Raw genomic sequence first — 15396 nt, 5'->3', positions numbered from 1 at the left:
GACCTCTGACACTTTCGCTCTGAAAAGTGAATTTTCAACTCCAAGAGTGGAAAATATTTGATCCATAATTCTTGTGAACAGTATAAGAAGGTCTGAGTAGTTAAAAACCAGATGCATCTGATATTAGGGACAATATACATTAAACTAATGATAGCAGCAATGAAATTACTTCACTGTCACCCACATAATTAATCTGCTGAAAGAAAGTGTAGGAAGAAGTAGAATTGAATTTGTATGGAAAAACACTGAGATTATATTCTCCACCTGAAAATATACACCTCCACTTAACACCACAGTGGTGCAGCAGGTTAAATTGCTAAGCTGCAAAACTTGCTGATCGGAAGGTTGGTGGTTTGAATCCGCAGATGGGGTGAGCTCCCGTTGTTAGCCCCAGCTTCTGCCAACCTAGTAGTTCAAAAACATGCAAATGTGAGTAGATCAATAGGCATTGCTTCGGTGGGAAGGTAACAGAGCTTCATGCAGTCATATCAGCCACATAACCTAGGAGTCGTTTATGGACAATGCCAGCTCTTTGGCTTAGAAATGGAGATGAGCACCACCCCCCAAAAGTCGGACATGACTAGACTTAATGTGAAGGGGAAACCTGTACCTTTACCTTAACACCTGCTGAAAAACACCTAGTTCCTTTAATGTAAATATATAGAAGGTATTTATGCCACTATTTTGCATTTGGCTCTTACTGGTATAACTTAAAGTTCTGGTGTGAACACAATTGTCAAACCCAAACAATCCAAAAATTCTGATGTGATTTTTCTCTCAACTTTATTTCATTATTTTCAGTCTCCAAATTATATCCTGATAAAGGGAAAAGGTAATGACCATACAGAGCTATGTTATATTTATGTAATCATCCTATTCCCATTCAGAGAATCACTTCTTATGCAAAGAAGTGCTGCATCTCAGTTTGCATGACTCAGTGCTGTCTCAGTTTGGTGACACTTGAAAATCAATCATAAATTACTGGAAAACAAGTGAAAACACTACTTTGTAAAGATTTATTTCAAGAGCTATTTCCGTGTTTAAAACTGTTGGATTAATTTTTCCTTACTTAAATCCTCAGGTTAGAAACCTAAAGACATCGCAAACTATATAGCTCTAGCCATATTGTAAGATATTCTGAAGTGTGTAACATTTTCCTTCCTTGACTTTCTGGTTGAATGTAAATATCAAACATGGGATGTACTAACCAGGGGCTACTGATCTGTTACTACCCTGCTGTGCTGATAAACCAGTACTTCAAATCAGTATACCAAAACCTTTGCTTGTACCTTTTTGATTATAACATCAGTAAGGTAAAACAAACCTATGTCACAACCATCTAGTCCTAGTTCACATTAGTGGGTGAGCAATGCTTGGTGATTTCTGCTTCTTAATGTTAGGAAGAGACAACACTGAAGGATCAAAAAGGTGGTGCTCACCCACCATAAAGCCAGTTATCCCTGTGGTAACTTTTGAATGCATCTCCATCCCTAATTTAAACCATATAAACACAGACCCTCAAGCCACTATTCATTATATACGAGGGTTGAATTAAAAGTAATGCCTCCACCTTCATAAGTCCTCAGCAGATGGCAGTACTGGTATGCAGCAGGTACTGGCTTGTTCAGTAGACTCTCCACTACAGTTCCATTTTGGCAAGAAGCATTAGCATTGAACAGTTGTGTTGTTAAAGTGCGAAGTATGGAACTCTGTGCAGATGGTCGGTCAATGCGACTTAAGCAACATGCAGTCATTGAACTCTTGACAGCAGAAGGTGTCACCCCAAAGGAGATTCATCAGAGAATGCAAGCTGTTTATGGTGATTGTGTTGATGTAAGTACTGTGCATCATTGGGCGAGTAAGTGTAAAGATGTTGAAGTGAGAACATCTGACTTGCATGATAAACAAAGAGTTGGACATCCTGTGACAGCAACCACCGAGTTTCACAAGCAAAAGGTTGACAGATTGATTCAGGATGATCATCGTATCACTCAGAGAGAAATTTCAAGCATAATCAGCATTTCATTGCTTGGTTGTCAGAAGATCTGTGTACGATCGGTACCCAGGATGCTGACGTCTGAAATGAAAGCGCACAGACTTGAAACTTCAGAGACTGGATCTCACCACCATATAACATCCGCCATACAGTCCAGATCTAGCTCCATCTGACTTCCATCTGTTCCCGATAATGGAAGAAGATCTGCAGGGACATCATTATACTTCTGATGAAGATGTTGAGAAAACTGTGAGACGCTGGTTGCAGAAACAGAGTGTCAACCTCTTCTGTGACGGCTTCAGAAAACTTGTTCATCATTGGCAGAAATGTATTCCATTGTCTGGTGATTATGTGGAAAAGCGAACAGTGGTAGTTAAAGAGCACATTCTAAGGATTATTTCTGTGTTTGATTTATTAAAATATTCCCATCCAAACACAAGTAATGAAGGGGGAGACATTACTTTTCATTCAACCCTCGTAGAATGAGCAACCATGCAGGTACAACAGAGATCCTTTATTCCACCTTTTCAACCTTATCTTCACAGTACAGCTAATTAAAATGTATAGCAGTATCAACTGGGTGGGGAATTGAAATCAAAATCTCTTATCCCAGTGAATCCAATTTGAACTTCCTACATCTGCTCTTAGGTAAAGAGAAAAGGCATGGGAATATTGACTCATGGATCTTCTATATCATATGTAGTTTGGTCCAAAGTAAAACATGAAATATTTATACAGTACCTTGGCTTTTAAATCACTCTTGACTCTGAAAGTGGGAGATGCAAATCACAATGTGAAAGGTTATAGAAAGAACAGAGTAGTGACAAGCCAGCAGCCAGAATTTACATACTTCATTATACTTTGCAGCCTTTTGTACTCCCCAAAGCAGTTGCTTCCATAATAACTTTGGCACTTCCATCCATTTAGAGCTATTATGATAAATTATGCCTCCCTGGGAGATCTAACAAAAAACCTTTATTTTTCTACCAGGATCAGCATCCGGGCATTCACACAACTCTTCAGAGAAGATCTGAAAGAGTTTCCTGAGCCCCTATTCTCTGACACCTACTTCTCTTTGCCAATCACTACAGAATCAGGTTGGTTACCCATTCTAGTTATAAGACATTTGGAATTATCTTAAACATGAGCCTTGGCTACAGACAAAGTGATGCAAAACAGGGCTTTGTACAGGAACTGTAATACCTTGGACAGAGGACAAAGTCATTTTCATTGAATTCATGTGGATGAAGTTTGCCAGGTCAGCACCATCCCTTTCCCTACAATTTCAGAGCCAAAAAACAAAGGTGGCCTCTTGGGGATGTCACAGAGACAAAAGCATGCAAGGGGTCAGAATTTCTAAACTAGCATTATGAAAATAGATGCAAAGAGAAACTTGGGCAAAGGAGCCCAGAATTTGGTAAAATCCACACAACCACATAATATAGCAACTAATTACTGGAAGAAGATGGGAGATATTTTTATTGATTGGATGAGTGGATTTCAAATGTATATAGCAGCTCATAGAATCATAAAGTTGGAAAAGACTACAAAGGTGATCCAGTCCAGCCCCCTGCTATGCAGGAACACATAGTCAAAACACTACGGACAGATGGCCATCCAGACTCTCCTTTAAAATCTTCAAAAAAAGAGACTCCACCACCTTCTGAGGCCCCTTCCACACAGCTGTATACATTTGCACATTATCTGCTTTGAACTGGGTTATATGGCAGTGTGGATTCAGATAATCCAGTTCAAAGCTAATATTGTGGATTATCTGCCTTGATATTCTGGGTTATATGGCTGTGTGTAGAAGGGCCCTGAGGCAGCATATTCCACTGCCAAACAGCTCTTACCACCAGGAAGTTTTTCCTAATGTTGAGGTGGAATCTCTTTTCCTGCAATTTTAATCCATTGCTCTGTGTCCTAGTCTCCAGAGCAGCAATGTGTCCTCAATGTGTCATCCTTTCAAATGTGTAAACATGGCTATAATGTCCCTTCTCAACATGGCTATCATGTCCCTTCTCACATCCCACACAACCTTACCTATAGCACAGGTATACATGGAAAAGTTTGATATCTCCCATATAGCTGCTGGGCCTTTTGGAAAGCTCAGCATCAGCTCATAGAGGATATTTTCCCAAACTTGAACCATTGCTTTGAAAGCTTGTGGAGCACAATGGCTCACAAGTACTGATGGTAGCCTTGAACTTTTTATGATGGCCTCTTCTTATTCCAGATGGAAGATTAGGTCCAAACACATGCACACTCTAGTTCTCTCCCAAGTTCCCTTCCTTCTCACAGATTATTTGGTACATCTATGTGTGCATAACACACCCTAATGAATGTACCAGCCTTTAAGATAATAGTACTCTATATACTCAAGTATAAGCCTACAGAATTATAAGTCAAAGCACCCAATTTTATCACAAAAACATGGAAAATGTATTGACTCAAGTATAAGCCAAGGATGGGAAATGCAGCAGCTACTGATAAAATTCAAAATAAAAATAGATACTGATAAAAGTACAGTAACTGGGGCACCAGTAGGTTAAATGTTTTTGAATATTTACATAAAACTGTAATTTAAGATAAGGCTGTCCAACTCTGATTAAACCATTATTCTAACCTTCCTCAATGTAAATGTGTTTATGTATCCTTCTGATAATAAAGAGAGTAAAATAATAAATGTAAAAATAATATTAATAATAGAGTAAAATAATGGAAATGTAATAATAACAGTAATAATAGAGTAAAATAATAAATGTAATAATAATAATAATAAATAGAGTAAAATAATAAGTGTAATAAAAGTAATAATAGAGTAAATACTAAATGTAATAAAAATATGTAATAAATATATGTAATAAAATATGTAATAAAATAAAGTAAAATATTAAATAATCTTGATTCAAGTATAAGCCAAGGGGGGCCTTTTCAGCCTTAAAAAATGTCTGAAAAACCTGGCTTATACTCGAGTATATACGGTAATTAACAACCAACATATTAACATTTTCTTCCAGTATCATTTTTCTGAGACCCAGAGGAACACTTCTAGCAAATACTTGATATCCAGGAAACTCCAGCAAGCACACAATATCCCATTGATTTCAATACGTTTACTAAACCTTGGATTTAGCCTGTGTGGCTGAGGTCCTGTTCAAACATACATGCATTTTGGAGGTAAATCTTACTTCCCATCTACATTACCATGTAATGCAGTTAAACAGCATTATGAAACTGCACAATATGGCAGTGTAGATGACAGCCTAGATAAAATCCAAAAAAATGTTGGATATGGTATTTTTTCAGATACAGAAATGCTTCTCTTGGTGTATATAAAAGAAATGATAGAATCAGTACATTTGGAATTATTTAATTTCCTTGCTGTATGAACCTGCCTTCATTAAAGCCCATTCTAAAACATCACACTTTTTGGCAGTTTAGAAGAATTTGAATGGGCATTGCTTAATGGGAAATTAAATTATTTTTAGAAGCTATTCAAGAAACCAAGTGAATACATTTATTCAAAGATGGTATTTTTATATAACAACAATTTTGTAGAAAAAGTATAATCATGGATGGGGTATTTGTTCTCAGTATGTTGATTTGCTTTTTTATTTTTTATTTTTTTGGGAATCATTCAAAATCAGTGGTCTTTTTAGATTACATATTCTTAATTTTGCCATAGCAGTGTTTCATCCTTTTATTGTTGTTAACATAAATTCAATCTATGCTCCATTTACCTGTCATGCACTTAATTTATTTTGCAGCTTTTTATGTTAAATTTATACATCTAATAAAAATACCTTTAAAATGCTACAAAATATACATAACAGTTCAAGTTACAATGAACATTTCACATTAATCAATTTAATTCCATACATTAAATCCAAAAGCAGAAAGATGTAGAAAGAATTTTAACTCAAGCTACAAATTCAGTGAAATCAAATGGCCTTAGCAGCTCTTATGAAGCTTAAAAGAGAGGGACTTAATGAGGGGACAGAACTGAACCACTTAGAAAATGTGCATAATGGTATTAACTTTTCCCGTTCATATGAAGATGTAAGAATATGCCCAAGTGAGCAATTTGCACATTGTCTAGGTAATTGCTGATTCCAGCTAGTAGCCTCATTGATTGAATGAAATTTATACAGAGGTTCACTTCCAGACTTTCAGGAGAAGACAGCCCCCTGGTAGTGCAGCAGGTTAAACTGCTGAACTTGCTGATCGAAAGGTCAGCAGTTCAAATCTGGAGATTGGGGTGAGCTCCCACTGTTAGGCCCAGCTTCTGCCAACCCAGCAGTTCGAAAACATGCAAGTGTGAGTAGATCAATAGGTACTGACCCTGCAGGAAGGTAACGGCGCTCCATGCAGTCAAGCTGGCCACATGACCTTGGCGGTGTCTACAGACAATGCTGGCTCTTCAGTGTAGAAATGGAGATGAGCATCACCCCCAGAGTTGGACACAACTAGGCTTGATGTCAAACCTTTACCTTTTTTCATTTACTTCCAGACTTTCAGGAGAAGACAGCAGGTTAAAGCTTTCTCTTTAGTGAGGCTCTGCAGAAGTGAAGGCAGCATTTTTACTGGCCTACATACAAAATATCTTTGATCAATTTGAAGTGTAGATTCTAATGTATGTCTATACCTATTTAGACCCTCACTATTAATTACATCAGAGAACATCAGGAAGTAGGAGTAGCCTTAAAACTCTGCATCTAAATCTGATGTAACTATAATTATTTCAGAACCTTCATTTGGAGTTATAGAAGGAGTGAGCGCTAGTTTATTCCTGATACTTATGCTGGTGGCTGTGACTGCATTTCTCGTCTGCAGACGAAAAGTAAAGTGAGTAGAAATTCTGATTTATCTGTTTCCAAAATCAAAGGGGAGTGTTTTTTTTTCATGTCAGGAGCAACTTGAGAAACTGCAAGTCGCTTCTGGTATGAGAGAATTGGCCATCTGCAAGGATGTTGCCCAGGGGATGCCCTGGTGTTTTTTTGATGGTTTACCATCCTTGTGGGAGGCTTCCCTCATGTTCCCGCATGGGGAGCTGAGTATATGTATATATAATGTTCCCGCAAAAGGGAACATTATGTGTGTGTGTGTGTGTGGTCATGTTATAGAGGAAGGATTGTAGGATGAAAGTCATTACTGTTTTTCCAAGATGAGATGCTTCATGCACTAAGCAGGAGTGCACGGCAACAAAATCAAAGAATATGTTGTGGCAGCATTCTAGAATTGTTCTTGCAATAAGCTTAATTTGTTTTTGATGGCAAAAGAGTATTCTGACAAAACAAAAAATCACTTTACTACTGCACAAGTTGTAATGCTCACCAATGTCTTGTATTGCAGCAGTGGGTTGGAAAGACCCACAGCAAGAGTGAGCATTCGCAGAGATAGACCTTTATCCGTTCATTTGAACATGGGACAGAAAGGGTAAGATCACAATATTTTCCTGACCTCAATTACAACCCATTCAGCTTCATCACCGACTGACCTGCTTTTTTCCTCTTTTCTCTCCAACAACTTAAAGGAGCAGGAAAACTTCCAGGTAAGCAAAAGTTAGCTAAGTCATTGCTGACAACATCTTTTTTGCTGACTCCTTGTTTCTTGCTGTGTTAACAGATGGTGTGTTGCTTTTTTTCTCCTCTGAATGTTTTAGCCCAATAAAAGTCAATCAGTTTGAAATGCACTTCACCAAACTTCAAGCAGACTCAAACTACCTCCTGTCCAAGGAATATGAGGTAAGGGCATATAAAGTGAAAAGCATTCCCCAATACCTGAATGAACTGGTTGACCTCTTCTTTTTACTATTCCCAATACATTTACTTAAGTCCAGTTCAATTCACCACCTCATCACATGGGCCAGTTTGCCTGTCATATGCTACTTCACCCCCATTTTAAGCACAGAACCCTTCACATGACTCACAGGCATTTCCAGCCAGGCTCTGTGCCAAAAAGGGAGTGCTGCTTTGTTCTATACTATTTCATGTATCATCTTGTCAGTGTCTTGCTACTTTTTATCATTTCCGTACACAATCATACTGTAAAGGGATGACAATGGGGAGAGATGGAAGGCTGGTTAAGTAAGAAATACACTTTGTTGAAAGTAACAGTACTATTTTTCTCCTCCCATCCTGTTTCAAAACCTTACTGCAGATTTGAAGGTTTTGAAAAATCTATATACATGTCTTTAAATAATGCCACTGGTGGCACAATGTGTTTGTGCCATCAGTGTCCCTTTCTCTCAGAACTACCAACAACTAAGCTAACAATCATGTGAGAAGAGATAAAAAGGATTTCGCCACTGTATTTTTTTTTCTTTTGAACTCAGGTGGAACTAAGCTTACAAAAATCTCCACCCTTTCCTTCCTTTCCCAATTTTGGATTCTCCTGTTTCCCAGGGGAACCATCATTGCAAATTCAACTAAAAGTGATTGTGATGGAGGCTGAACGTTCTGAGCAAAGCAATAGTATTTTTGGACCATGAGACAATAACATAAAGGACACAATTGTTTTAGTGTTAAAGTCTCACAGAGAGTTTAAAAAATAAAAAGAAGGGAGGAGAAGAAGGAAACTGGGTATTTTTTACTTTGCTTTTAGAAAACATTAAGATAGTAGCTGTACTCTCCTAACCTTGCTCCTTCACTAATGATGCATACTCCATAATATCCAGTACTGTGTATTTGGTGCTATTCCATCTCAATTGACCTTTAGTGGATAGCTGAGCAGCATGCAGCCTGTGCAGAACCCATTTTTAGCAGATCTGTCCTCTTTTACAGAAGACATAAGAGAAATTGACTACTCATTATTTCTTTGGCTTGTTGTAGTTTTAAAAATGGTGTAACTCCAATTTGCTAGTCCCAATTAGCAGACTCATTGAATCAGTGGAACTCTGGAAAATCACCACATATCAATGGAACCATGAATCAATGGAACCTTAGAAAAGCAACACATACATCCCATTGATTCGGTGGGACTGCTCTATCTAGGACTATTAGTTCGATTTAGGCCCACCGGTGCAAGGCCCATAGTATGATGTTCTATTTTTGTTTTAAGCAGGAGCAATCAGCCAGAATGGAACATTACATTGTCTTATCCCAACTAAGAATTCCATCATTCCATGCATTTCCAAAACTTTTACTAATCACAAGTGTTAAACAAATGCTCCTGTTTTTAAGCAAAAGTTTCATTTGACTTCTCAAGTGGTGGCTATCAGCTTTGTAGCTTTTATAGAGGTACTTTTTAATATGTATATTTGTGATGTTTTTGCACTGTTCATGTGTTTTAATTGTTCTGTAACCCTCCTCAAGCCATGAGGAGATGCGGGTAAGAAATCAAATTATTATCATTATTATTATCATTATTATTATTATTATTATTATTATATTAATATGTTTTAATGCCATGTTTTAATTGTCTAAATGATGTTATGGTTTTATGATTAATTCATAGTTATATATTATGGTTGCTCTATGTTAAGTTTTACATATATGTGAGGCATTAAATTTTACCATAAATATGTTGGAAACTACTTTGAGTCCCCCCCCCCCCCCGGGAGGGTGAAAAAATGGTATACAAGTGAAGTAAATACATTATTATTATTATTATTATTATTACTGGCATAGAAATTGTCATAAGAGAAGTAAGGGTTAAAGTCTGAATCTCTTAGCAGAATCTAGAACTGCTTAGTTTCAGATGTTTACTGAAACTTCACATGGAGTCAGCCTCTTCTTTTGGTCATTAACATATTATGTGTGCTTCAGTAGGAACACATTCCTACTGGGAATGCTGCGAGAGAGGAGCAGCGTCATGATAAGTTCCATCCAAAGACACTGCTGTTCTGCTGTAGTTGCGCTTTGCTTGCCTCATGTGATAAACTTATCAGTCACATCAGTTCCCATTCCCTAGTCCTAGGTCACTAATATTATATAGAGGTCATATATTAATATAATTTAACTGTCTTCGCCTCTTCTATTCTTTCTGATGGCCTTTCACAGGATCTGAAAGATGTGGGTCGAAACCAGTCATGTGACATTGCACTTCTTCCAGAGAACCGAGGGAAAAATCGATACAATAATATATTGCCCTGTAAGTAGCCGAGCCTGGAGTCTTTTTTGTCTCACTCACCCCATTCCATATTCTTTATATCTTCCTAGGGAGAAAAAAATAGGGGCATGAGATGTGATATTTTGTTCATTTTAATGCATCTCCTTGGTGACAAAGCACCATTCCCATCGAAGGGTCATACTTTTTAATTAATAGTCATAATATAAAACTTCTAATAAGAGAACCTTCTCATTTCATTCCATACGCCAAAAGTGCAGGGTTTGATAGTGTTCATCCTGGTTATGAAAGGCTTCAGCTGTTAAAGCAATTTTGCTGAAATGTCACTATTGATGGTAGGCAAATGTAACAATAAATAGCAACCTTCACACGCATGGTTGATTTTTATATGATCAGCCCTAGAAGATGAACAGCAGAGTTCCTTATTTAGCAGTTGCTCTAGAAATCAACAGCTCAGCTGATTCTAATATGTTCATATATCATTTGTCCAACATTACTGATTTGGAAGGCGATATTTTCTTCATCTGTCAGAATAAATTTAAAATATATTGCAAGACTAATTCTTTCATGAGTTTAGGACATGAGACAAGTGAAATATGATTTTATTTTCAATGAGTGTATAGATTTTTCATCTGCAGACCAGCCATGGAAATAACAGAACTAGACATAGAAAGTTGGGTTAACTAAGGACCACTTTATTTTATCTATATTCCATTTAAGTTAGGCTGAAACTGGAAAAGAACAAGAGATGGGAGCAACCTGATGTGGGTTTAGCTGAGCCAGGTGTCAAACTTTGACTACCTTCTTGCCCTTTCCTTTGGAAAAATACCTGTGTCCTGAGAGAAACTTTAATAATTGGATTTCTCCCTGGCTGGCCATTTACTTGAAAGGTAAACCCAAAATGCTTCTACCCCAGGCATGGGCAAACTTCAACCCTCCATAGGTTTGGGACTTAGGTTCCCACAATTCCTAACATATTCAGCCGTTTTCCTTTTCCCTTTCCCTTTCCACTTTTAAGCAACTGAGGCGCGGGGGGGGGGGGGAGAGAAAGGGCCTGAGGCTGTTAGGAATTGTGGGGGTTGAAGTCCAAAACACATGGAGGGGTGAAGTTGCTCAGTTCTGTTCTAACCTCAGTTCTAGGACCTTATAAATGAGAACAAAGCTTCAGAACAACGTCAAGCATATGCTACTTCCCCAACCCACCCCCAGGACTCAAGACTTAAAGAAGTCATTCCATTGCTAGAAATATAGCCGGTAAGATGCAATTGGACTAGTATACCATTGCTATCTTGTTTGGGTGTTACAAGAATAGGTGGAATATTGGGCTTTGGTCTGATCTAGCATCAGTCTTCCTGTGCTCTTAGCTCACTCCCAGCTTCATTCAGGAATCTGATAAGGGAGTCAACGTTGTTCAACTTTCAAGCAAAAGACTTTTCAAACATTATATTATACAAAATTCTGTCCACATTCTTTGTTAATTATTTTTGTTATAAAAAGTAATTGTATATGTGTTTCTCAACATTTTGAGTTATCAGTATGATTTTATCATGTCTACATGAAATGCACTACATAAATATATGCATAACAAAAATAATAAATTCCTATTCATATCTAGATAGATCATGCATTCAAATAAATGAAACCCAAGGTTGGGATGCATTGCTCATATTTTTCTAATAAATCTCTCTTGTCAGATGATACAACAAGAGTAAAACTTTCGAATGTAGATGATGACCCATGTTCTGACTATATTAATGCAAGCTATGTCCCGGTAAGTGAGACCATATTTCCTATTTAGGACCCTTTGAAAAAAGAAACATTTCATAATAATGTAAAGACATATTAGTTCAGCTCTGCCCTAAATTTCCACGACAATGAATGTGTACTTTTAAACCAAGTTCTGAAATTTTTCCCTGAGTGGTTTGAATAGAATTCAAATTCAATTACCATTTAAGGTCACTTACTGGACTTGCTTTAGTTTTATCCAAGCAGTACTAATACTATTCAAGGTCAGGACATCACTATCTTTGTGGAACGTGTACCAATATTTACTACAATTGGCACTCAATGTCTGAAAACATATTCAGCCTGAAAGCATAAAAGTGCCTTGCACTGGAGCCAAACTGCCAAAAATTCCATTGGGCTATTTCTCATAAAGAACAGTTGAATCACTCCAAATCTATGCATCATCATAAAAAATGTCATCCAAAATGTACTCCCTACTTAACCCCACAGCTCATCTGGGGTCCAAGATCGATACGAGAATTGTGGAACTTGTTTCCAAAAGGTACCAAATACATCTGAACAAATTTTACAAGGTTGCTGTGAGTTTTCTGGGCTGTTTGAACATGATCCAGAAGCATTCTCTCCTGACGCTTCTGCATCATGGCCATATAGCCCAGAAAACTCAAAGCAACCCAGTGATTCTGGCCATGAAAGCCTTCGACCACACAAATGTTACATGAATTGAAAAAAAAAGCATGCTGGGGATATGCATTCTTTTCCTATACAATGAAATTTTGCAATCCCTGTACCAGAGTGATTTGATATAATGTATTGTTGAAGGATTTCACGGCCGGAATCACTGGGGTGTTGTGTGCTTTTTGGGCTACATATCCATGTTCTAGCAGCATTTTCACAGCCATGCAGCTAAGAAACTACACAACACTCCAGAGATTTGATACATCTTGATAGTTTTGACCTGTACATTATATTCTACTTCCAACTAATCATATGCTGCCGCTTAAACTCTTTTTTCTTTTTTCTTTTGTTCTTTCTTTCTTTCTTCCTCCTCCTCCTCTTCTTCTTGAATTTGGTACCTTTGGGGGGAAGGGTCCACACTTGTACTCACCAACATTGTCTTTTATTTCTGCATCAGTGGACTGCTATGAACATTTAATTTTGAGAGGTGCGTAATGTTTGTGGCAATTTCAAAAGCATTTCAACTCAGGCTATATTGTATCCTATTCTTCATTCTACTCTTCCTATATTGTTGTGATTCGTAGAATCATAGAATCATAGAGTTGGAAGAGACCTCATGGGCCATCCAGTCCAAACCTCTGCCAAATAGCAGGAAAATCGCATGTTGTTCTTGTTGTTGATGATGATGTTGTTATGGTGCCATGCATGATTTTTTTTAATCCCCCATTCTGTGATAAAAGTGATGTGGTCCATGGTCACTCCATGAGTCTCATGATTTAGGAGAATTTGGACCTAGCATCTAGATAAGTGTTCTTCACTCTTAACTCCAGTCCACTTGAATGCCTTGCTTAGGCTAGGGATGATGTGTCCTCTTTCTCCCATCTTCTATTATTGGGTGTCCTGTGCACTGGATTTGGCAGGAAGACCTTTTGAGCCTCTTTTGCCTTAATGAGAGCTATTGTGAAAAGAAAGGAATTGAACAAATGTGTTAGAGCAATGGTTCTCAACCTGTGGTTCCCCAAGTGTTTTGGCCTACAACTCCCAGAAATCCCTGTCAGTTTACCAACTGTTAGGATTTCTGGGAGTTGAAGGTCAAAATATCTGGGGACCCACAGGTTGAGAACCACTGTGTTAGAGAGACACTCTTGGGTCCTACGAAACACAAGATAATTCACTTGCATGGAGAACTAATGAATGCATGTAAAAATGTATGTGAGCAATGTCCTGATAATAAAATATTCCTTGGGAAATTCAGTAAAGAAGCTTTGCTCATCTGGGCCACTAGCTTTTTCAATCCCAAAATCATGAGTCATTCCTTTGTCAGGCTGCCTTTGAAGACCCATTAGTCTTTGAGTCTTAAGGGTTGACTTCAAGGGTCAAGAAGACTGACTAATAAAAAGGCGAGCCTACTATGGGTCAAGTGATAGGAGCAAATCACCTTGTTGCCCTGTAATGGACTCCTCTAATATGACACACACCTTCTCCAGACACCATTCTACTCCTAAGCATTGCAGCCATCTTTGGTGTTGTATTTCATTAGATAGGTACCTAGGAAAAATGTCTCTGGTTACTATGGCACTCTCTAAACTAATCATAGTCTTCTGCATTTGCAGGGCAATAATTTTCGTAGGGAATATATCGCAACTCAGGGACCTCTGCCTGGCACAAAGGATGATTTCTGGAAAATGGCATGGGAACAAAATGTTCACAATGTTGTCATGGTAACCCAGTGTGTTGAGAAGGGCCGGGTGAGTAAATAGTTTTCTTGCTTGTCAGTTAATTACTTTTCTAAAAAGTATGTCACACTAGCATTAAAACAATGTAACCACGGTCAAGACCTGCTGCCTTCCATGTTGTAGGAAGAGTTTTGTAATATATACCACAAAAAAGGACTTGCACAAGAAATCTAATTAGCTTTCTGGCTTAGAGAGACTGTTGTAGCCCTCCATTGGAAAGTCAGACATGTCCTCAGAACAGCAAATGATATTCTGTACAGAAAACTTGAGATTGCCTAGTCCTCAGTTCTCATTGGGCTCTTTCACACTACACTGTTATAGTGCTATGATTCCACTTGAACTACTATGGCTGCATCCTCTGGAGCCTTGGGTTTTGCAGTTTTGTGAGTCACCAGAACTCTCCGGTTGAAATTCTCAATGCCTCTTTCCAAGTCCCACACTGTATAATTATAGCAACATTGCATCCTTATCACACTGGGGCTTTAACATGGGCAGCCCCATTCTTCTAGAAATTGCAGAATCCTGGGAAATGTAGTTTGAGAAGATGAGGACTTCTCTAGCCAAGAATTCAAAAGGTTCCACCCTAAACTACATTTCCCAGAATTCTGCAGGTGCCAGAAGAACAGGGGCTGCCTGTGTTAAGGCCCCAGTGTGATAACATGGTTACTCTACTTTGACTGTCATGGCTACATCCTGTGGAATGTTGGGAATTGTAGATTGATGAGGCACTAGAGGTCTCTGACTGAGACTTCTAAGTAGCCTTAGCTTAACTATTAATCCAAGGATTTCATAGGATGGAACCATAGTGATTAAAGTGGGATCGTGGTGCTCTGTTGTGCAATTAGGCCCTAAACTGCAAATACCAGAATTCTCTACAGAACTCTTTCCATGGTAATGGCCGATGAGAGGGAAGATGTGCAGGGTCCCTCGTGGAGCCCTGCATGCCCCCCACTCCTTCCCCCATCACATGGTGGAGAAGGGATAGGGTTCATTGACATCCTGTCCCCATCAGATGGGAGAAAGGTTGGCAACAAGCATTGCCCTGCCACCCTTTCCCCCATCAGAAAGGGTAGAAAAGTACTGGTAGCTTCATCAGAGCTACTCGAATGTCATAGCTCAGCCAGCTGAGAATGAGGATGAGGGGTTTGGCATACTTCAGCCAGCTGAGGATGA

General features: G+C 38.4%; 1 protein-coding gene across 2 annotated transcripts in view; it reads left to right on the top strand.

Annotated features, from left to right (window-relative positions):
- Positions 1-15396, top strand: part of PTPRB (protein tyrosine phosphatase receptor type B) — a 96084-nt gene that overhangs the window by 65728 nt on the left and 14960 nt on the right. For both annotated transcript variants that reach the window (XM_060777462.2, XM_060777463.2), the window contains 8 exons: positions 2987-3093; positions 6745-6844; positions 7352-7435; positions 7533-7550; positions 7662-7743; positions 10000-10090; positions 11761-11837; positions 14101-14235. In XM_060777462.2, the coding sequence (XP_060633445.2) occupies positions 2987-3093; positions 6745-6844; positions 7352-7435; positions 7533-7550; positions 7662-7743; positions 10000-10090; positions 11761-11837; positions 14101-14235 (694 nt within the window). The remainder of the gene's footprint in view (positions 1-2986; positions 3094-6744; positions 6845-7351; positions 7436-7532; positions 7551-7661; positions 7744-9999; positions 10091-11760; positions 11838-14100; positions 14236-15396) is intronic.

The sequence above is a fragment of the Anolis sagrei genome, chromosome 5 (genome assembly GCF_037176765.1).
Source record: "Anolis sagrei isolate rAnoSag1 chromosome 5, rAnoSag1.mat, whole genome shotgun sequence".
Classification (NCBI taxonomy): domain Eukaryota; kingdom Metazoa; phylum Chordata; class Lepidosauria; order Squamata; family Dactyloidae; genus Anolis; species Anolis sagrei.
This window is presented reverse-complemented; position numbering and strand designations above follow the sequence as displayed.